At 42.9% G+C, this 23,352-nt stretch overlaps 1 protein-coding gene across 1 annotated transcript in view; it reads left to right on the forward strand.

Annotated features, from left to right (window-relative positions):
• Positions 1-19,073, forward strand: part of LOC138764776 (zinc finger protein 229-like) — a 29,628-nt gene extending 10,555 nt beyond the window's left edge. Inside the window, exons 2-3 of the mRNA XM_069941046.1 lie at positions 212-3,550; positions 17,269-19,073. Of these exons, the coding sequence (XP_069797147.1) occupies positions 17,460-19,073 (1,614 nt within the window). The 5' untranslated portion in view covers positions 212-3,550; positions 17,269-17,459. The remainder of the gene's footprint in view (positions 1-211; positions 3,551-17,268) is intronic.
• Positions 19,074-23,352: the final 4,279 nt, after the last annotated feature.

Genomic DNA, 23,352 nt, shown 5'->3' on the forward strand with positions numbered 1-23,352 from the left:
CAGACCTCCCAATACCGGAGGCAAATGATCAATTTATATCCAAGTACTTGCAGGAGCTTTCCACCACATTGGCTGATTTGAGAAGGAGGGGAATTCTAGCACAGACACCACCTTTAGAATTCCCCATACATACCATTCAACCCGGTGACTGGGTATTGATAAAGTGTTGGAAAGACATTAAGCTGACGCCAACCTGGGATGGTCCTTTTAGTTACAGACACTGCTGTTCGGACCCGAGAGAGAGGTTGGACACAAGTACAACGAGTAAAACGTTTTTGTCCTCCCCCTGAAAATTGCAAGGACTCCAAAGGCTCAGAGTGGAAATCTGAACGACATACTGATGGCCTTAAATTGACTTTGCGGAAGAAGAATCTAAGAAAATGATGAAATGTATCTTTTATTTTGTGTTATTGTAATGGGATGTTTCTTGGTTAATGTTATGTCACCAAATCTTACTCACTGTATTAAGAAAAAGAGGGAGAAGGAATGTAAAAAATCTGCCATACCTCCTTGTTCTCAGTTTGATTGTGTGAAGTCCTATTGGAGAAGGGGCTGCACTGGGAAAGATAAAGGGGAAGTTTGGAAAGTTAAGTATTTTGAGGAGTGGTCAGGTACACAGGCAGGATGCTTAATTCAACAGGAAAGTCTGAACTGTTTGTTCCCTGAATGTTCCTGGTGCGGGAACGAGAATAAAATCTATACTGTCCACCGGAGTACAGGGGAGGGCTCTAAACGGAGTAGGTCTCCATCTTGCCCACCTATTGGGCCAATATGCTTAGCTCAATTGGGAAAACAGGGGGAACCCCTTGTCAGGTCATCATGGTACCTTGGTCAGGATCTCTCTAAAGTGGAGCGCCAGAATACAACAGAGAGGCCTCAAGATATGCCTGCTCTGCCACAATGGGATCCAAAAGATTTATACGAAAGGGCAAGAAATCAAGCCAACAAACATAGGCTCGGGGATAACCTAAGGGTCGATTTGCATCAACTTACAGTCCAAGAGCTTGGTGTTTGCAACTGTTGGATTTGTAGCAGACCAACCCGGGATGGAACTTGGCCATGGAGAGGTGAGCCATTAGATGATCGTACACTCCTTGCCTACAATATTTCTACTAGCGCTTCTGGTCGATCCCGTGAGTTTTGGAAGTTGGAAAATCATCCACAAGGCTTTGAGTGCTTGGTAAAAGAACACGGCAGGTACCCAAAAGGCGATTTGGCTTGCCGGCGCTGGAAAAATACTGACCCTTTCTAATCGATCAGATGTTCCCTGTGTACCCCTGGTTCCCATTAATGACACATCTGACCTTGCCGACGTTGGGTTTTGGAATTGCACTGGTTTCAACCCTTATCAGGCAATTCCTGCGCTGAGATCCTTCTGGGAAAATTCTAGTCCTTCCGGCTATGCACCCGATGGGTTATATTGGATTTGTGGTAATATGGCTTATACATACCTTGAACCCGACTGGAGTGGAAATTATTGTATTGGAATGATACAACCACACTTCCATCTTCTTCCTCCAGATTCTGATAAATATATTTCCACTCGACTACATTCCCCCATACAATGCCGTTCGGTTGAGATTGGCAGATGGGGGGATGACTGGCCCCCTGAACGCATAATTTCATACTATGGACCAGCTACGTGGGCACAGGATGGTTCATGGGGGTACCGAACTCCAATCTACATGCTCAATTGTTTAATCCATTTCCAGGCTGTCCTAGAAATAATTACTAACCAGACAGCTACTGCTTTAGATTTGATGGCAGAGGAACAACAACAGATACGAGCAAAAGTTTATCAAAACTGCCTGGCCCTGGACTATTTATTGGCTGCAGAAGGTGGTGTATGTGGCAAGCTGAATCTTTCTAATTGTTGCCTTAAAATTGATGATAATGGACAAGCTGTTAAAGACACCTCTTCAGGTATAAGGAAACTCTGTCATGTTCCGGTGCAGACATGGCACCCTGCCATTGACTCATGGTTTTCTAAATGGTTTAGTGGTTCCTGGTCATGGATACATTCAGCACTTGTCTTCGTTGCCTTTATACTTCTTGTCTTAATTCTAATCCCTTGTATTCTTCCTTGCCTCCAGTGTTTAGTTAAATGAGCCGTCCAACAAATCAGCCCCATTATGGTTCTGCAACAACAGAATTATGCTGAAGCAGCAGAGAAACTTCTGAAACTATGGGAGATAGATACCTCTATTATTTAGACAGGTTTGAAAGCGTAGCTCTTTTTAAGGGGTGGATTGTAGGAGTTTAGAAACAGTTACTTTTTGATTATTGTAGGAGTTTAGAAACAGTTACTATTTTAATGGAACTTAGAAACAATTATAGAAGGTAGAAAAGGCAAGGAAATAGCTAAAATGTTCTTTCGTGTAAAATGGCACATGAAAAAGTAGAGACAAGATAACAGAGGAATTTAAGCAGATATAGAAATATGCACATACACACAAAGGGCTTGTTTAATAGGGGGTGGGGAAAGGAGGTGTGAGTACGGGATAGCAAAAAGTCGGAGTCAGTCAAGAGTCAGGCGAATAGGGAAAAGCGCCAACATTTATCCAAGAAGGATAAATGTAAGAAAAATGTAAGGGGAGGTGAATTGAAAAATGTATAAAAACAAAGAAGCTTCCCGCCCTCGGAGTACTCTCCCGAGGTAAGGGGAGAGTACCCAACCTTGCAATGTTGTAAATATAAATAAATGTTCTTTGTTCTCAACTTTTGTCTCGAGCACATTTTGTGAACGTGAAGGCACTTCTCACATGATTGCAATTAATTTAATAACCAGAGGAAAACTTTCACAAAAAACTCAGTAAAATGCAAAGCAACGTCCCCCTGGAGTTAAAGAAGAAAACCTGCAGATGCTGGGGTCAAGGCCAGTTCACCAAAGTGCTGGAGAAACTCGGCAGGTCACACAGCATCTACAGGAAGTAAAACCTGAACCACGTTATGGTTCCCTCTCCTTCCTCTCCTCTCCATCCCTCTCCTCCAACCCTCCCTCCCCTCCCTCTTCTTTCCCTCCCCTCCCTCTTCTTTCCCTCCCCTCCCTCTTCTTCCCCTCCCCTCCCTCTCCATCCCCTCCTCTCCCTTCCTTCTCCATCCCTTCAACCCCTTCCTCTCCCTCCCCTCCCACACAAACCTGACAGATCCTTACCTCTCCCCTCACCATATCTAATTAACCCCTTTTGTTGGTCTGGATTCCTCCCCCGGCCACCACTGTCTGAATGTTGACACGTTCTGACAGTTCCTGTTCCTGCCTCATCCTACTTGTCCCTTGAAGAGGGGCTCAGGCCCCAAATGGATCTTTGTCTCCTACAGAGGCTGAAAAGACCGGCTAATTCCTCCTGCATTTCACTGTGTTTGCATTTCTTCACCTGTCAATCTGACCATAGGGCGGGGCTAACGACCACAGATGACACTGATTGGCCGGAGGGCGGGTGGTGTGTGACGCCATTTCCTGTCTGCCCACCCGTCGCCATTTTGAAGCGGGGTCAATGCTCTTGGTGCTTCCTTCTCCATCAGGTTTCACTTTGCACCCGCCAACTTCCAGGTTTGTGTGTTCTTCCCCCAGTCCTTCCCCACCACCTCACTCGGCTCCCGGACGTCACAGGATTCCCGCCGCCGTCTTTGCACCCACACACAGCCATGGCCAAGGCTCCAGCTCTGGGGATCAGGAGGAGCATTAGCAGGGCTCCCCAGGGTCCTAAATAATCGGAGCCATATGATGTTTGTCATGTTCTGAATCTGGAATAACGTCACACATGCATCACCTGTCAAATTTAATGCAACGTAAAATCCTCCATACTTTGCCAAAATACAGTCTGTTGCTGTCTCACACTTTAAAGGTGGTCAGTCCGTGACTGTTCTTAATACTGTTAGAATCTGGAATCCTTTAATGGTCCGGTTTGCGAATGCTGACATGGTGTAGGTTATTTGACCTATGGGTTTGCAGACGCTATGATTGTAGAAAAAGCACACAGAAATTTTATAGGAACTCAGCCTGTCTTTCAGCATCCAGAGGAGGTAAAGCTGTATTTTCTTTCTTTGGCTTGGCTTCACGGACGAAGATTTATGGAGGGGTATGTCCACGTCAGCTGCAGGCTCGTTTGCAGCTGACAAGTCTGATGCGGGACAGGCAGACACTGTTGCAGGGGAAAATTGGTTGGTTGGGGTTGGGTGTTGGGTTTTTCCTCCTTTGTCTTTTGTCAGTGAGGTGGGCTCTGCGGTCTTCTTCAAAGGAGGTTGCTGCCCGCTGAACTGTGAGGCGCCAAGATGCACGGTTTGAGGTGATATCAGCCCACTGGCAGTGGTCAATATGGCAGGCACCAAGAGATTTCTTTAGGCAGTCCTTGTACCTCTTCTTTGGTGCACCTCTGTCACGGTGGCCAGTGGAGAGCTCGCCATATAACACGATCTTGGGAAGGCGTATTACTGATAGGGAAAAGGGAAGAGAGAGAGGCAGATTTGGGGGAAGAAGGGTGTTTGGGGGGGGGGGTGGTGGTTGTGATATAGAGAATTTAGGTTAAAAAGACTTAAGTTAAAATGTGATGATTAATCATAAACAGGGAAGCCAGAACGGACAGAGAGTTTACTAGCAGTCAAGGACAGAAGGAGCTGCTGAATATGTTTTTTTTTTAAACCTATCTTTTCATGGTCATAGTGAGAGACATGCAGGAGACAAAGGATTGATAAGAAGTGTGAGAAACAGAATTTAGTGAATGTAGAGTTCACAGCGTACGTAACGAACGTGATAATTAATAATGCAGTTATACTTAGAATGTTTTTGTAATACTAACCAATTAAAACAGTATTAATAAGAAGGGGAAGGGCAAATAATAAAGGTATAAAAATCAATGCACTGTATGTATCGGGGCTTAACTGGTGAGAAACCAGTTGAGTCCAACTCTGCAGACTTGTAAATAAAGCTTGTCGTGTCATCAGTTTTAAAGAGACTCATGTGTGAGAAGTTTTATTTCTGACAAATGGGGGCTCGTCCGGGATCTACACTCCGGCCGTGAGGGGAGGCGAGAAGAGGGACATCGGAGGCGGTGCACCCCGCTGAGTTCAGCGGCTCCTAGTCCCTTGCTCGTCGCTTCGGGCGGCTTGAGCGAGTGGTATCCGGACAGGGTGACACGACAAGACGGAGAGGAGAAGGGTGACGGTTCAATCCCCGGGAAGACACCGGTAAGTGACGACTTACGATTGTGGTGTGGGGATTGGGTAACAGGTGTAACGGGATACACCTGTTTGGATAAAAACCTAACGGAATAGATTAAGTATAGATCTTTTGTCGTTGTGTGAGGACCCTGTCGCGGGACTCTAGGATAGACCCCAGGGAAACCTCGGCGGTAACCGAAGGAGGGACAGCACCTCCGACGAAGTGCCGAGAAGAGAGGGGTCAACCCCAGGAAAACCTCAGCGGTAACCGAAGGAGGGACAGCACCTCCGACGAGGCGTCTGAGAGGAAGGGAGTAGGGTCCAGAGCGAGAGGGTCCTCAGCAACGATAAACAGATCTAGGTGGGAAAATGGGAGGATCAAAATCTAAGGGCTCGTCTGAAAATTCAGGACAATTCCTGGGAGTACCCCTTGACAGCCCTTTGGGGAGAATGTTTGAAAATTGGGATAGTAAAAGATATCGGGACAAAAACAAGAAAAAGATGGTCCAATATTGTCTCCTTTGGTCAAAACAACCTATTAAAGGTTCCTCGGTCTGGTGGCCGAAATTTGGATCTGATGAGGATTGGGTTAGACAAGCATTAAACATATATGTAAATTCGAGACCAAAGGTGAATCAAGAAGAGTCAGCATATGCATTTTGTTGGGTTCCCTGGCCAGGATCCTTAACAGAATGTTTTAAATTGAGAGTGGCAGGAGAAAAGAAATGGGAACCTCTGGACAACCTTCCCCCTCCTTATATTCCCCCGGTGCCTACTGCGCCCGAGGAAAGCTTATTACCGGAGGGGAAAGGTGATGAATCTGATTGCCCCCAAGGGGGCCGGGATAAAAAGGATGAATTAAGGGAGTCGGACCCTAAACTTCCACCGGTAAACCGACCCTGGACAAGATCCCAGACTGGTCCAGGACCATCAAAGTTTTCAATAAACCTAAATCCCCTGAGAGAAGTTCCTATGGGAGGACCGGGAGGGGGAACGGGATATGTGAATGTTCCCCTAACTAGTACAGAGGTGCGGGGATTTAAGAAAGAAATGAAAAAGTTATTGGAAGATCCTATAGGACTGGCTGAACAGCTTGACCAATTCTTGGGACCAAACACATATACGTGGGAAGAGATGCAGGCAATAATGGGAACATTATTTTCACCCCAGGAGAGGCAGATGATTCGACGGGCTGCCCTCCTCATGTGGGAATATGAACAACCTGGGGACCCTAGACCCCATGAACAAAAATATCCCCTAAATGAACCCAGGTGGGACAAACGAACACCCGAGGGATTGGCAAGTATGAGACAATATAGAGAATGGACAATTAAAGGGATACGGGAGGCTGTGCCAAAGGGTCACAATTTTACCAAGGCATTTGGGAACCACCAGGGGAAAGACGAGTCCCCTACTGATTTTTTGGAGAGGGTGAGAAAGAATGTCCAACAGTATGCTGGTGTGGACCCTAGTACACCAATGGGTGAACAGCTTATTCGAATTGAATTTGTTTCCAAATCATGGCAAGACATTAGAAAGAAACTAGAAAAGGAGGAGGACTGGAGTGAAAAACCCCTAAGTGAACTGTTAAAAAAGGCACAAAAAGTATATGTGCAGAGAGAAGAAGAAGATCAAAAGAAGGCGACAAAGGTTATGGTACAGACTATCCGACAGATGAATGCTGAATCCAGAGGGGAAAGAAAACAAAACCTTCCTCTAAACAATCCAAAATATCCAAGAGAGGGAAGACCCCGGAGATTCGTTAAGTGCTATTACTGCAATGAGGAAGGACACTTTAAGAGGGAATGCCCCCGATACAAGAGGGAATTGCGTGCCCTCGAACTTATGGAAGAAGATTAGGGGTGTCAGGGGTTCCAAATGTTAGGGACCAAATATAAGAGGGAACCCCTAGTAAAACTAAAAATTGGTCCCAAGGGAGAAGAGGTGGTGTTTATGGTGGACACAGGAGCGGAACGAAGTAGTGTAATAACTGTGCCAATCGGAACTGAGCCTATAAAAAGTAATTTGACAATTTCTGGGATAGAAGGGGCTCCCAGAATGGTATCAATAATTCCCCAAGTAACAGTGAAACTGGAAGAAAGAGAAGGGGTACAAGACCTCTTGTTATTACCTTCGGCTGGATTTAACCTCCTAGGAAGGGACTTACAGGCTCTCCTAGGTTTGGGTGCTCTCCCTGTGGACGGAGAAGTGCGAGTCCACCTCTGCGCTTTAAAGGAAGAGGATGAACGGCAGATTGACGAGAGAGTCTGGTATAAGGAGGGAAATCGAGGAGGTCTGGACATCCCACCTTTACATGTCACATTAATACCAGGTCATCAGCCGGTAAGGAAACGTCAGTATCCTATTTCTTTGGAAGGGAGAAAAGGGCTACAACCGGTAATTGAGACTTTAATACGAGACGGACTATTAGAAGAATGCATGTCACCTTATAACACCCCTATACTCCCAGTAAAAAAGTCAGATGGATCCTATCGCCTAGTTCAGGATCTAAGAAGTTTGAATGCTATTGTTCAGACCCGCCACCCAGTGGTACCTAATCCCTATACTATTATGAGTCGGATTCCCCCAGACCATGAGTGGTTTAGTGTTATCGACTTGAAGGATGCCTTCTGGACTTGTCCGTTAGAAGAGGAAAGTAGAGATATGTTTGCGTTTGAATGGGAAAATCCATGGACAGGTAGACGGAGACAGTTTCGGTGGACTGTATTGCTCCAAGGGTTCACTGAATCTCCAAACCTGTTTGGACAAATGCTAGAACAAATCCTGATGGACTATCCACAATCTGATGATTCCCAACTAATGCAGTATGTGGATGATTTACTATTATCAGGACCCAAGGAACAAGAAATGAGGAGAGAGACCATTAGACTCTTGAATTATCTGGGGAAAAAGGGTCTACGAGTGTCCAGAAACAAGTTACAGTTTGTTGAGAAAACTGTGATATATCTGGGACACCAGATAAGTAAAGGACAGAAACGGATTACCCCTGAACGAATTGCGGGAATCACTAGAATGCCTTTACCCCGTAATAAGAAGGAAATAGGACAATTCCTGGGACTCTTAGGATACTGTAGGTTATGGATAGAGGACTACTCAGTTTTGGTGAAGTTTATGTATGATAAACTGACAAATGAAAATGACTATCCATTGAAATGGACCCAGGAGGAGGAGGGATGGTTCGAGGACTTGAAACATCGTCTAACACGAGCCCCAGTGCTCACTCTGCCCTCTTTAAAACAGCCCTTCCAGCTATTTGTCACTCATAACCAAGGAACAGCTGTGGGAGTTTTAACACAAGAAAAAGGCGGTCAGCGACACCCAGTAGCTTTCCTTTCCAAAATGATGGACCCAGTGTCTCGCGGATGGCCGACGTGTATCCAGGGAGTAGCAGCTGCTGCTCTGTTGGTAGAGGAAGCACGTAAACTTACTTTTGGAGGAAAGATGACTGTGTACACCTCCCATTCTGTGAGTGTTTTATTAACACAAACTACCCATCGATGGCTGACTGATTCTCGCATATTAAAGTATGCAACCATTTTAATGGTTGGAGAAGATTTACAGTTTGCAAAAATTAATAGCTGCAACCCAGCTCAATTTTTATACGGCAGTGAAACAGAGAAAGAGGTGGAGCATGACTGTGTCAAGTTGACAGATCTTCAGACCAAGACCCGAGAAGACCTTTGCGATACTCCGCTGGGAGAAGGATATAAATTCTACATTGATGGCTCCGCCAGATGTGTTGACGGAATGAGAAGAAATGGGTATGCTATAATAGAAGGAAATACTTGGAAAGTAGTAGAATCCACGAGACTACCCGGAAGCTGGTCAGCACAATCCTGTGAACTATATGCCTTGCAGAGAGCCCTCAGAATACTGGCAAAGAAAATTGGAACAATTTACACAGATTCCAAATACGCATATGGGGTAGTGCATACCTTTGGTAAGATCTGGAAGGAGCGTGGTCTAATTACATCAAGAGGAAAGGAATTGGCACACGAACAGATGATTACTCTGACTCTAGAAGCCTTAACATTACCCCAAGAAATAGCAGTGGTCTACATACCAAGCCATTAAAGGGGAGATAACCCGACAGCAATTGGAAACAGACTGGCTGATGAAGAAGCCAAAAGAGCAGCCATGCAACAAGAAGTCCGTTTGCTGACCTTAATCCCAATAAGGCAAGGCATAAAGAAGGCTCCCATTTTCACTGCTAAGGAAGAAAAGGACATGGCTCAGCTGGGCGCAAGCCAGCTGCCTGATGGAACATGGAAGACACCAGATGGAAGAATGGTTCTAAATAAAGAAATAACTCGCAATATTTTAAAACACCTGCATCATCAGAGCCACTGGGGCACCCAAGCCTTATGTGACACAGTGCTTCGAGAATATGTCCAGATTGCATGAATTGTTGTTCCCATTTCTTTTTTTACATCGAAAACATCTATCAGATACTGTTGGGTCCAATTTATTTAACTTTTGAGGTGTAATGTATAGCCTGTGTATCCAGTTATATTGTATCATACATAACCTCGTATTTATTGTATTTCTCATTGTTCCAGAACATAACTTCTCCCATGTTTCCTTTTTTATCTTTATATTTAAATCTTGTTCTCATTTTCGTTTAGTTTTTACCATTTGTTTCCTCATTCTCCTTTTCTTGCAGTTTAATATACATATTTGTTATAAATCTTTTGATTATCATTGTATCTGTAATCACATATTCAAAGTTACTTCCCTCTGGTAACCTCAGACTGCTTCCTAATTTGTCCTTCAAGTAGGATCTCAATTGGTAATATACCAGCGCTGTATCTTGAGTTATATTGTATTTATCTTTCATTTGTTCAAAGGATAATAATCTATTTCCTGAAAAACAATTTTCTATTCTTTTGATCCCTTTTTTCTCCCATTCTCTAAAGGAAAGGTTATCTATTGTAAAAGGGAGTAACTTATTTTGCGTCAATATTAGTTTTGGTAATTGATAATTTGTTTTATTTCTTTCTACATGAATCTTCTTCCAAATATTGAGTAGATGATGTAATACTGGAGAACTTCTATGTTGTACCAATTTTTCATCCCATTTATATAATATGTGTTCAGGTATCTTTTCCCCTATTTTATCTAATTCTAATCTAGTCCAATCTGGCTTTTCCCTTGTTTGATAAAAATCTGATAGGTATCTTAATTGTGCGGCTCTATAATAATTTTTAAAGTTTGGCAGTTGTAAGCCTCCTTGTTTATACCATTCTGTTAATTTATCTAGTGCTATCCTCGGTTTCCCCCCTTTCCATAAAAATTTCCTTATTATTTTCTTTAACTCCTTGAAGAATTTCTCTGTCAGGTGTATTGGCAATGCCTGAAATAGGTATAATATCCTTGGAAAAATGTTCATTTTAATACAGTTTATCCTTCCTATTAGTGTTAGTGGTAAATCTTTCCAATGCTCTAAATCGTCCTGTAATTTTTTCATTAGTGGATAATAATTGAGTTTATATAGTTGGCCGAGATTTTTATTGATTTGTATACCTAGGTATCTTATTGCTTGCATTTGCCATCTGAATGGTGATTCCTTCTTAAATTTTGAGAAATCAGCATTATTCATAGGCATTGCTTCACTTTTATTTACGTTAATCTTGTAACCCGACACTTCTCCATATTCCTTCAATTTCTTATATAATTCTTTTATTGATAGTTCTGGTTCTGTTAAGTATACTATAACATCATCCGCAAATAAACTGATTTTATATTCCTTGTCTTTTATTTTTATCCCTTTTATATTATTTTCTGTTCTTATCAATTCTGCTAGTGGTTCTATAGCTAACGCGAACAATAAAGTTGATAGTGGGCATCCCTGCCGTGTAGACCTGCTTAAGTTAAATTGCTTTGATACATATCCATTTACTGTCACTTTCGCCAATGGTCCCTTATATAATGCTTTAATCCAATTAATATACTTCTCTGGTAAACTGAATTTTTGCAATACTTTGAATAAATAATTCCATTCTACTCTGTCAAAAGCCTTCTCTGCGTCTAAAGCAACTGCTACTGTTAGCGCTTTACTCCCTTCTACTGCATGGATTAAGTTAATAAATTTACAAATATTGTCTGTTGTATGTCTTTTTTTAATAAATCCAGTTTGGTCTAGATTTACCATTTTCGGTACATACTCTGCTAATCTGTTTGCTAATAGTTTAGCTATTATCTTATAATCTGTGTTAAGTAAAGATATTGGTCTATATGACGCTGGTGAGAGTGGATCTTTCCCTTGCTTTAGTATTACTGTAATTATTGCTGTTTTACATGAATCTGGTAAGCTTTGTGTTTAGTCAATCTGGTTGATTACTTCCAGGAGGGGAGGAATTAATAAATCTTGAAATGTTTTATAGAATTCTATTGGGAATCCATCCTCTCCTGGTGTTTTATTATTTGGTAATTTTTTTATTATCTCTTGTATTTCTACTATTCCAAATGGTTCTGTTAATTTATTTTGTTCCTTTATTTGTAGTTTTGGTAGTTCAATTTTAGTTAGAAATTCATCTATTTTGCCTTCTTTCCCTTCATTTTCAGTTTGGTATAATTGTTCATAGAATTCTCTAAAGTTTTCCTTGATCTCCTTTGGATTATATGTGATTTGTTTGTCTTTTTTCCTTGATGCCAATACCATTTTCTTACCTTGTTCTGTCTTAAGCTGCCATGCTAGAATTTTGTGCGTTTTTTCCCCTAGTTCATTATATTCATTATATTCTTCATTATATTCTTCTCCACCTTATATGTTTGTAGTGTTTCATATTTTATTTTTTTATCTGCCAATTCTCTTCTTTTAGTTGTATCTTCCTTCATTGCTAATTCTTTTTCGAAATTTACTATTTTCCTTTCCAACCGCTCTGTTTCCTGATTATAGTCCTTCTTCATCTTGGTTACATAACTTATTATTTGCCCTCTAATGAATGCTTTCATTGCATCCCATAGTATAAACTTATCTTTCACTGATTCCGTATTTATTTCAAAATACATTTTAATTTGTCTTTCAATGAATTCTCTAAAATCCTGGCTTTTGAGTAACATGGAGTTTAATCTCCATCTATACATTCTTGGAGGGATGTCCTCTAACTTTACTGTCAATATTAAGGGTGAATGGTCCAATAATATTCTAGCTTTATATTCTGTTTTTCTTACTCTATCTTGCATACGAGCTGATAACAAAAATAGGTCTATTCTTGAGTATGTTTTATGTCCAGCCGAGTGATATGAATATTCCTTTTCCTTTGGGTGTTGTTTCCTCCATATATCCAAAAGTTGCATTTCTTCCATCGATTTAATTATAAATTTGGTTACTTTGTTCTTTCTGTTAATTTTTTTCCCAGTTTTTTCCATATTTGAATCCAAATTCAGGTTGAAATCCCCTCATATTAATATGTTCCCTTGCGTATCTGCTATCTTCAAAAAGATACCTTGCATAAACTTTTGATCTTCTTCGTTAGGTGAATATACATTGAGTAGATTCCAAAACTCCGAATATATCTGACATTTTATCATTACATATCTCCCTGCTGGATCTATTATTTCCTCTTCTATTTTAAATGGCACATTTTTACTAATTAATATAGCTACTCCTCTTGCTTTTGAATTATACGATGCTGCTGTTACGTGTCCTACCCAATCTCTCTTTCATTTCTTATGCTCCAATTCAGTTAAATGTGTTTCTTGCACAAATGCTATATCAATTTTTTCTTTTTTCAGTAAATTTAGCAGTTTCTTCCTTTTAATTTGGTTATGTATTCCGTTAATATTTAAAGTCATATAGTTCAGCGTAGCCATTTTATACTTTGTTTATCTTCCCTTTCCGTTTCTCCATCATTACCTTTCCTTTTTATCCATTTCTGCTTTCTTGTTTTGAACACTTTATAAGACAACATTTCTAAAACATCAAACATTTTCCCTATTCTTAAAACTTCTTTAACCCCAATCTCCCCTCCCCCTCCTGAGTTGTCCTTTATCCCTTGTCGGACAACCACATCTCCCCTCTCCATTTGGATTTGCGAATTCACTCGCAAACGTCAGCTGATTTTGCAGTGACCGTAACTCCTCCCCACCCAGCCCCCCCAGAAAAGATTTCAATTTTCATATGTAACAAAGGTCACTCTTTTAATTCCCTCCTTATTCCCTCTATTCCATTTCTCTCGCTTATTAATTCTTGTCTATACTCTCTATATTTTCCTCTAAATACGGATACATTCATGTATACACACTATATATATACACACATATACCCCTTTACACACATACATATAGATCGTGGTCATTTTTACTCTTATTACATGTCTTCATCTCTCTGCTCTTCCTCTTCTTCAGGAGTTCAAAACTTATGTCTGGATAGAAAAAAATTTTTTGACCTTTATATTCCAGTGGCTTTTTGTCCTCTCTTACTTTCTTCATTGCTTTCTCCAATATATTTTCTCTTGTTGTATATCTTAAGAATTTTACTAAAATGGATCTTGGTTTTTGCTGCGGTTGTGGTTTCGGGGCTAAAGTTCTATGTGCCCTCTCTATTTCCATTTCTTCCTGTAATTCTGGTCTTCCCAGGACCCTGGGGATCCAATCTTTTATAAATTCTCTCATATTCTTGCCTTCTTCATCTTCCTTAAGGCCCACTATCTTTATATTATTTCTTCTATTATAGTTTTCTATTATATCTATCTTCTGAGCTAACAGCTCCTGTGCTTCTTTAGCTTTTTTATTAGATTCTTCTAATTTCTCTTTTAAGTCTTTTACTTCCATATCTACAAATGTTTCTCATTTTTCCATATTTTCCACTCTTTTTGCCAATTCTGATATGGCCACTTCCATTTTATTCATTCTTTCTTCTGCATTCTTAATTCTTCTTTTTATCTCATCAAATTCTTGTAATTGCCATTCTTTCACTGATTCCATATATTCTTTAAAAAAAAGCTACATCCATTGTCTTGCTTTTCTCTTCTTCTTCCACTTCTTTCTGTTCTTCTTCTTCTTCCTCTGGGTTGACCATCTGTTGTTTCCTTGTTTTCTTTTTACCCTCTTCTTTCTTGTTGTTGTTATTGTCTGTGTTCTGCACCTGCTGCTGTGCTGCAGGTGTCTCTCTCAGCTGTGGAGATCGACTCCGCAGCTGTTCCCCCCTCCCGTCAGTGTGTTTTTTTTTCATGCGCGGTTGCGCACTTTTACTCGGCTCTGCGAGCCATTTTTGTAGTCCCGAGCCCGGGACCTCCACTGACCTGTGGGAGCGGGCCTCTCTCTCCGCGGCGGGCCTCTTCACCTTCTTCTTCCGACGTCTTTCCTTCTTCTTTTCTTCCTGTTGTTTTTGGTTTTTCTTTCTTCGCTGCCATTTTCTTCACACTTTTACTTTCACTTTGTTTTGGTTTTTAAGTTTGTGCCTTTGCTTTTTCTCTATCTTTTTTTTAACTTTTCTGGAGAGGGCTGGAGTTCCCCTACCGGCCACTACTCCATCACGTGACTCCATCCTCTTAAATATCTTCACGTACACCCAGTTTCTGAGGTTCACTAGGGATCCTTATGCTTCCTGTACTTGGAAATAAACAAATCTGAGAGCCAATTAATCCTTTCAAGTATTTCTTCCATCACTTCTAAGCTTACCTCATTGCTGCTGGGCTTAGTCATTGGCCAGAGAGAGAGCATTTAGTTCAGCATGTATACCCAGTGTGGAAGCAATAATTAAGAACTTTTCCAACAGTTATAACCCCACATTTGATAAGAACTCAGAACAATTATTAAAATATTCTTTCACATTTTTTTAAACTTCCTTACAATAAAGAAGTTAACGTTAACCAAGTACGGGCAGATTACGGGGACTATGCCTTTAAGGAACACCGGACAGGTACGTTGCACAACTTTGACATCACTTTGCAATATCTCTAAAGATGTGCTGCAGGCTACGAATGGCAAGAACGTCGACAGCTTGTAGATCCGGGTTGGTGAACTCTGGGAAGACGGGAAGCAGCAGCAGTGATCAGGGCAGTCGAAGGAGTTCTACCCGAATCTGCCAGCCGTTGATGTTACTGGGAAAGTGAGAGGAGAATGATCAGTATGGCGATGGAGAGCCACTTGGGTGGTGCCAGAGCGGTAACAGTGGTGACTCCTTGGAGGTAACCACTACGACTGGTGTGCGTATAGGGAATCTGAGTGGCAGGGATAATCTTCAATTCAATTGATCTTGTTTGAGATGCTGGCTAACTCCCTCTGCCCACCTTCTCATCCTTTGCAGTCAACGTCTCTTAAATTTAAATTTTAAATTTAGACATGCAGCACAGTAACAGGGCTTTTTGGCCCATGAGCCCATGCCACCCAATTTACACCCAGTTGATCTCCAGCCCCTAGTATATTTTGAACGGTAGGAGGAAACTGGAGCACCTGAAGAAAACCCACGCAGACATGGAGAAAGTATAAGCTCCTTACAGACGGCACTGGATTCAAACCCTGGTCCTGATCAATTGCGCTGTAACATGGTTGCACTACTCATGCTGCAGGAACCGTTCTGAAATCTCCACCTTAAGAGGTCGCGGAGTGGCCTTACTCTCCCAAGATAACTTTCTCAGGACAGGGTCGAGAAAGGCCAGATATGCAAATGAGCAAACTGACGTCTGGGGTTACTGGATTGTGGAAGAAAAAATCATTTAACTCTGGTAATAGTGAACAACCAGCTGAACTCTCAGCATTGGAGACACACGCAAACTGTGTGAAGGGCAAGTAGCCAATATCTACACCAATTCCGTGTACGGTTGGGAAGTGGTTCATAACTGGGGTAAGGTTCGGATCGGGGAGGTTACCTCACTGAAGGAGGTAACCCTGTTCGAAATGAGCATGAAATTTTAAAATAATGCTTGTGGCCATGAAATTATCACCTAAATTGGCAGTGATAAAACGTGCAGTGCACACGAGGGACTGATCCAGTGTCCGCTGGTAGTAACCACGCTGACAAGTCTGTGAAAACTGCAGCTGAGAATGTTCACTGCTGGCAGGAGCCCTGGCCTCAGGTAAATCAAGCAGTATTGTCAGAAGTAAAAGAGATATCTGTAGGATTTGATTGAAGGACAACTGGTCACAACAATTAGTTAGAAACAAGATTGGGAAAGCAAAGGGGGCACCTTGGACAAACCAGTAGGCCTGTGAAAATAATTTACGACAGGACAAATTGTGGTGTCGAGCTCGTTAATACAGGAGATTTGCAGAGTAGTTTGTGGAGTGAAATACTCTGCAGGGACAGAGAGAAGTGATGAATAAAATTTGTAAGCATTGGCTATTACCAAAATTTCAAAATACAATTTTGAGATGCCAAATTTGACCTGAAACCAAGGAATTCCTTCTTTCCCACCAAACTGCTTTTTCCTGCACTTTTAGATCTAATTAACATCTTTTGTCTTTAGGTCTATACTTCTTCCCTGCCTTTTCTTTCCTTCTCTCCATCTGTTTAATTCAGGTGCCTGCCTGCTTTTTATCATACCGTGAGGGGTGGCTCAGGAAATTATGTAACATTACTCTGCCCACCAGCCAATCCGTGCCATTAGCCCTGCCCTGTGAGCAGATTGACTGTTGGTATGTCAGGTGATTGAGATTGGTTAGAAGTTGGCGATCCTTTAGACGTCACAGTTGAAGGTTGACGGAGGATGCACTTTACATGCGCATTATTGAGGCTCATTGGTCAGATCAGTTTCTGGACCATTGAGGATTCTGGGTAATAATGTGGTCATTGACCTGAGAAACAATAGCTGCCATGAGCCTTTTGTATAAAAATCTGAAATAATTCCTGCTCCCTCTCTCAAATTGTCACATGTTTACTAAAATGTGGTTTGCAAAACTAGACTCCATATAAAAGTAAATCCTGGGTTCATAACAAGTTACTCTTTTCCATTAAAACATATCACACTTGCTTCTCTGTGCTAAATTTCACCCTCCTTGTGTCTACCTGTCTGTGGTGATCCTCCTCACAGTTCAGGACACTTCCACGGTTTGACCAGTTGCTGGCCATGCCTCCAGGGTGTGTCCTGGAACATTGGCTGCAGAGAATGTCTTGATCCCTCTCACTCCACCATCTTCTCTTCACAGGGTTAAGAAAACGATGAGTTTCCAGGCAGGAAGCTACAGACAAGTCACGTTGTGGTCTGACACTCTGACTGGATACCTTGGGACTGTAGTATCAGCAAGTTTTATCGGTGGATTAGGAGAGCGGAGATCACCACACGGAGAAATCCTACAACCGCTGAGTGCGTGAACTGGACTTCAGCCAATAGGCTGAAATGGAGGGTCGGGTGACCAATGAATACACAGATAAAACACTCGAAAGTGAAGCGTGTGATGAGGCAGGGCTTTCTGTGGACTTGCTGAAAACACATCCCTGGGCTCCCACTGGGGAGAGACTGTTCCCCTGTTCCGAATGTGAGGAGGGATTCACCAGCTCTGAGGCACTGCTGCAACACCAGTGTGTCCCCACTAGAGGGAGCCCATTCCCCTGCTCTGACTGTGAGAAGAGCTTCCAAACCTCCAAGGGCCTGGAGGAGCACAGGTGTGTTCCCCCTGGGGAGATTTCATTCACCTGCCACGTGTGTGGGAAGGGGTTCGCCCAGTCCTCCAGCCTCCTGCAACACCAGAACATGCACTCCGGGGAGAGAGCCTTTAAATGCAGTGTGTGCGGGAAGGGGTTTTCTCGATCCTCACACCTGCTACAACACCAGACAATTCACACTGGGGAGAGACCGTTCACCTGCTCTCTGTGTGGGAAGGGGTTCTCTCAGTCCTCCGCTCTGGTGGGGCACCAGAGAGTTCACACTGGGGAGAAACCGTTCACCTGTTCCCAGTGCGGGAAAAGGTTCTCTCAGCCCTTTGGCCTGAGGGCACACCAGCGGGCTCACACTGGGGAGAAACCGTTCACCTGCTCCCTGTGCAAGAAGGGGTTCTCTCGGCAATCCGGCCTGCGGGTACACCTGCGGGTCCACACTGGGGAGAAACCATTCTCCTGCAGCAAGTGTGGAAAGGGATTCGCCCACTTCTCTTCTCTGAAGAGCCACCGGAGAATTCACACCGGGGAGAGACCATTCAACTGCTCCCTGTGCGGGAAGGGGTTCACTCAGCCCTCCACCCTGCTGAGGCACCAGAGAGTTCACACTGGGGAGAAACCATTCAACTGCTCCCTTTGTGGGAAGGAGTACTCTCAGTCATTTGACCTGCGGGCACATCAGCGAGTTCACACTGGGGAGAAACCATTCACATGCTCCCTGTGTGGGAAGGGTTATTCTCGGCGCTCTGACCTGAGGGCACACCAGCGAGCTCACAATGGAGATAGACCATTCACCTGCTCCCTGTGTGGAAAGGGTTTCTCTCAGCGCTCTGGCCTGCAAGCACATGAGCGAGTTCACAACGGGGAGAGACCGTTCATCTGCTCTCTGTGTGGGAAGGGGTTCTCCCAGTCCTCTGCCCTGCTGGGCCACAAGAGAATTCACACCGGGGAGAAACCGTTCTCTTGCAATGAGTGTGGAAAGGAATTTGCCCATTCCTCCTCTCTGTGCCGCCACCGGAGAATTCACACTGGGGAGAAACCATTCACATGCTCCGTGTGTGGGGTGGGTTTCATCCAGTCCTCCTACCTTCTGATGCACCAGAGGGTTCACACCGGGGAGAAACCATTCACTTGCTCTTTGTGCGGGAAGGAGTTCTCTCGGCAATCCGGCCTGCAGGCACACCAGCGGGTTCACACTGGGGAGAAACCATTCACCTGCTCCCTGTGTGGGAAGGGGTTCTCTCTCTCCTCTGCCCTGCTGAGGCACCAGAGAATTCACACTGGGGAGAAACCGTTCTCTTGCAGCAAGAGCGGCAAGGGATCTGCACAGTCCTCCTCTCTGCAGGGCCACCCGTAAATTCACACTGGGGAGAAACCATTCACCTGCTCAGTGTTCAGGAAGGAGTTCACTCAGCTCTCCTATTTGTAGGGACACCAGTGATTTCCCAGAGAGAGAGCATGAGAGCGTTCATCATGGGCAGTCAGCATCTTTTCTCTTTGAGGAGGAAGATTAATAGAGATGTTTGGGATAAATGGTTTACTCAGAGAGTAGTGGGCGCCTGGAACGGGCTACCAGTTGTAGTTGGTTCTTGACAGACCCATGAAGATGGAGGGAGGTAGATCATGTGCGGGCAGCAGTTCAGTTTAACTTGGGCATCCTGTTCAGTACAGACACGTGGGCCGAAGGGTCGCTGTTTCAGAGGCCACAGGTTTAAGGATTGTTCTGTTGTTGTGGATTTTCCTTGTAGCGTCAGCTCCTCCCCATCTCATTCTCCCCACTATTATTTGGGCTTCTTCCCACTTTCCCTGCTGTTCTGAGTGTGGGGTTCCTGCTGTCTGTTGCCTTCCATGGATGCTGCCTGACCTGCTGAGTTGCTCCAGCATTTTGTGCCACGCTGCTGAGGTGAACGTGGTGGTGACCTCTGACCCTGTGCCTGCATGGCTGGGCGTTTGTGATGAGATCATAAACCAGCCAGGAGACGTCAGCGTTGTTAACTGCTGGACAAGACTTAGCTATGCAAGTTCTATTTGATGTTTGCAATTGAGCAACGTTGAAGCTCGACGCTGCAATCTTGGGATTTTCAGATGATGACGATGTGCAGATGCTGGGATCTAATGCAGGACACAAGTGCTGGAGAAACACAAGGTCACCCAGTATTCATAGAAAGTAAAAGGCAGTCAACATTTTGGGCCTGAGTCCTTCCCCAAGAGTGCCAAAAATGAGGCAGATGCCCACATTAAAAGGTATGGGGAAGGGGGAGGAGCACAGGCTTACAGGTGGATACTGGTGGGAGTGTCTAAGGATGAGGTGCAATGCCCATTAGTGTTGGTGAAACTCAGCAGGACTCCCAGCGGTGAGAGAAGGTGAAAGGGCGTCTGCGTTTTGGACTTGGTCAAGAATGTGGGGAAAAAAAAACAGTGGCCTGAAAAAAAAATAATAGGGGCGGGGGGAGCAGCACAGGGTAACTGGTAAGAGGTCCTAGGTTTTCCCTGGTGAGTCACATTGTAGGTAACCGCTTCTTTCCACCTTCTCTTATAGATGCAGGCTTTAAGGAATGGTATAGATCAGGTATTAAAAGTTGCAAAAATGTATTTATTCGAAAGAATGTTGCTTCTTTTGAACAATTGTCAGTTAAATTTAGCACGTTGATAGCAAGACAAGGGGTCTTGATGTAATGGCATATTTAAGTTTGGGTAAAAAAAATTAGATACAACATCAAAGACAAAAATTTCCAGTGTGAAAAGAATTGGGGTTCATTCATAGAATATTATCCTTATTGGCACTTCGGCTTTGTCTGGCTTCTGGAGGTAGTGATCAGATCCAATTTCGTTGTTCTTTCTCTTCTCTTTGTTTGCTTTTCAAAGTAACCTTGATTAGTATCAGTTCAGTTTTTTTTAAATAAGCTGATTAATTAGGGTTTTTATATGATGATCCTAGACCAAGACATTATTTGATATTATACCAAGTTATGAGCAGAATGCCTATAATGCAATTCATTTGATTTTTTTTAAATTTTAACAATATTGATCAATTAATAACAGAAATTGTTAATTAGTGCATTTTTACCAGTTATATGTATATTATGATATTTTCTTTGTTAAATTAATGCAACATGTGTATGGGATTATTGTATTTAACTCAAAAAAAAATTGTTAAAAGAAAGAGGTCATAGGTGGATGCAGATGGGAGGGGAGAAGAGAAAAAAGCTGAGAAGTGACAGGGGAGAGGGGAGGGTGTTTCACTCTGACAGGAGAAGGCAGGGAAGGTGGTGGGGACCTGGAGGAAAACAGTCAGAGAGATGAGGGAAAGAGAGACTCTGAAAGGGGGCTAACAGAAATTGTAAGTCAATGTCTGGTTGGAGATGGGATATAAGGTGTTGTCCCTCTAGTTTTTGGTGGTGTCCAGATGGGGGGTTTTCCTTGCAGCTCCAGTTCTCCATTTGTTTGTAAAATCCCCAGACGTCCTGCTGCACCTGTTCATCGGATTTTTTATCTAAACTGCCTCAGGTCTCCTGGGTCAGGGGGCGTGGCAAGATGGCGTAGAGGGCAGACATGTGGTCCTAATCGTCCCCAGCCAGTTTTTTTAAACACCTGTTTTTAAACTTTAATCTAAGTATATAAACGTTTTATTTCTGCTTCTAAGTACATTAGTTGTCTATAATGGCGGCTAATATTAAAAAACCTAAGACTCAACTACAGAAAAAACTACTTTTTAAAAGTGCTGAAGAACTGAGACCGATCTGTCCAGTTGGAACCACAGAGTTGCCATCGGGAACTTCCAAGCCACAGAGAACTCCAGCTAGGCTAAGTATTATGCCAGTGCCGGTCTTGTCCCCACAAGATGGCACCGGCTTCTTGACGAAATCGACCGACGTTGACCCGCGCATTCGCAATGTCGTGCACACGGATGACCTGACTGAACAAATAGCCATTGGGCCCGTGCTGCTGTCAGGGGAGTTGGGGACGCATAGGAAGGCGTTGGAGACTGTCCCTGCTGGGCATGTGCGGCACTTCCAGGGTCTGCAATTTATTGGAGCGTGTGTGGTCTGCGGGGGGCCCGAGCGGCAGTACCCCGATGTGGTTGGGGTGCCGTCGTTGGGTGTCCATGCAGCCGCATGGGAAAAGCCCTGACAATGCTGGGACAAGAAGAAGCCTTTCATGGCCAGTTCACAAGAACAATTGGAGGAGGAGCTTGTAGAAGATGGGTCTCAAGATGTGGCACTGGAATCCGAACTGAACTCTATGTTTACTGTGCTGGAAGGGATTGCTTACCATTTGGATACCATATCTTATCAAATGCAGTCTACAATGTTTAATGTCTCTGAAGATATATCTACAGTTAAGAGAGATGTTAATAAATGCCTTACTTCAGCAGATGTACAAGAAAATTTTAAAAAGCTTGAGTCAGTTTTCTCTCAATGTAAAGAGCAAGTTGTATGTAATAAAGATAAAATAGAGAAAGTGGAAGATTCGTTCGTGGATTGGGGAATTCAGAAGAGAGATTTATTTTTAAAAATTGATTCATTGGAAAATCAAAGTCGGAGAAATAATGTAAAAATTGTGGACCTTCCAGTAGATATTGAAGGTGCAGATCCAATAAAAAAAATTAGGAATTAAATCCCTGAGATGTTGGGTCAAGAGTTCTTTCCAGGTGGTTTAGTATTGGAAAGGGCACATAGAGCGTTAAGGAGGAAACCGTTACTGGGACAACCATCACGAGCAGTTTTAATTCGGTGCCTGAATTATCAGGATAGAGAAATGATTCTGCGATTGGCGGTACAGAAGGGAAGACAAAGTCAATCTCCAATGATGAGTCAGAATAATAAATTTTCTATGCTGATTTGAGTCAAGAAATTATTAGACGTCGACGGGAATTTAATTCGGCTAAACGTGTTGTGGCGGAAAGGATATAAATTTGCTTTTCGATACACTGCTGTGTTGAAGGTTTTTTTATGGCAATTATCAATCTCCACTTTTTGAGAATGATCAAGATTGATTGGTTTTTGCTAATTCGTTACCGGATTTACGTGGTCAGGGAAGAATCTCACCGTCGTCACCTAAAAGAAGGGCCAATGGAAATGGACAGAATGGGAAAGATGGGAAGAAGGAGGCTTTGACACACAGTCTTATTGATGTTGAAGATTTGAACCAATCTCTGGGACTGGAGTCACTGGGCTGAATATTTCTATGATATTGTATTACATTACTATATATATTGTATTTCTGGCTGGGGGGGAGGTGGATGGCACTGATATCTTAGATATTCATCTGCCATCGGTGGGGTTTACCACACCCAGTTTTTTTTTAGGGAATTACTACCTTTGGGTGGTTCTTTTTTTGGGGGAATTAATTACATTCCTTTTTATATAAACTTTTTTTTATCATATTAGGGGAGGGAGAGTGGGTTTTGTTCACTAGTAGGTGAGTGATTTTTTTGTATTAAGTGATTATATTGTTAGTTAAATATTAAAATGTCTAGTTTGAAATTTGCAACTTTTAATGTTCAGGGATTAAATAATCCAATTAAGCGAAAGTGAGTTTGATCTTATATTAAGAAAAGGAAAATTGATATTGCTTTTTTTTACAAGAAACACATTTAACTGAAAAAGAACATTTGAAATTGAAAAGAGATTGGG

Source organism: Narcine bancroftii, chromosome 5 (genome assembly GCF_036971445.1).
Source record: "Narcine bancroftii isolate sNarBan1 chromosome 5, sNarBan1.hap1, whole genome shotgun sequence".
NCBI classification, from domain to species: domain Eukaryota; kingdom Metazoa; phylum Chordata; class Chondrichthyes; order Torpediniformes; family Narcinidae; genus Narcine; species Narcine bancroftii.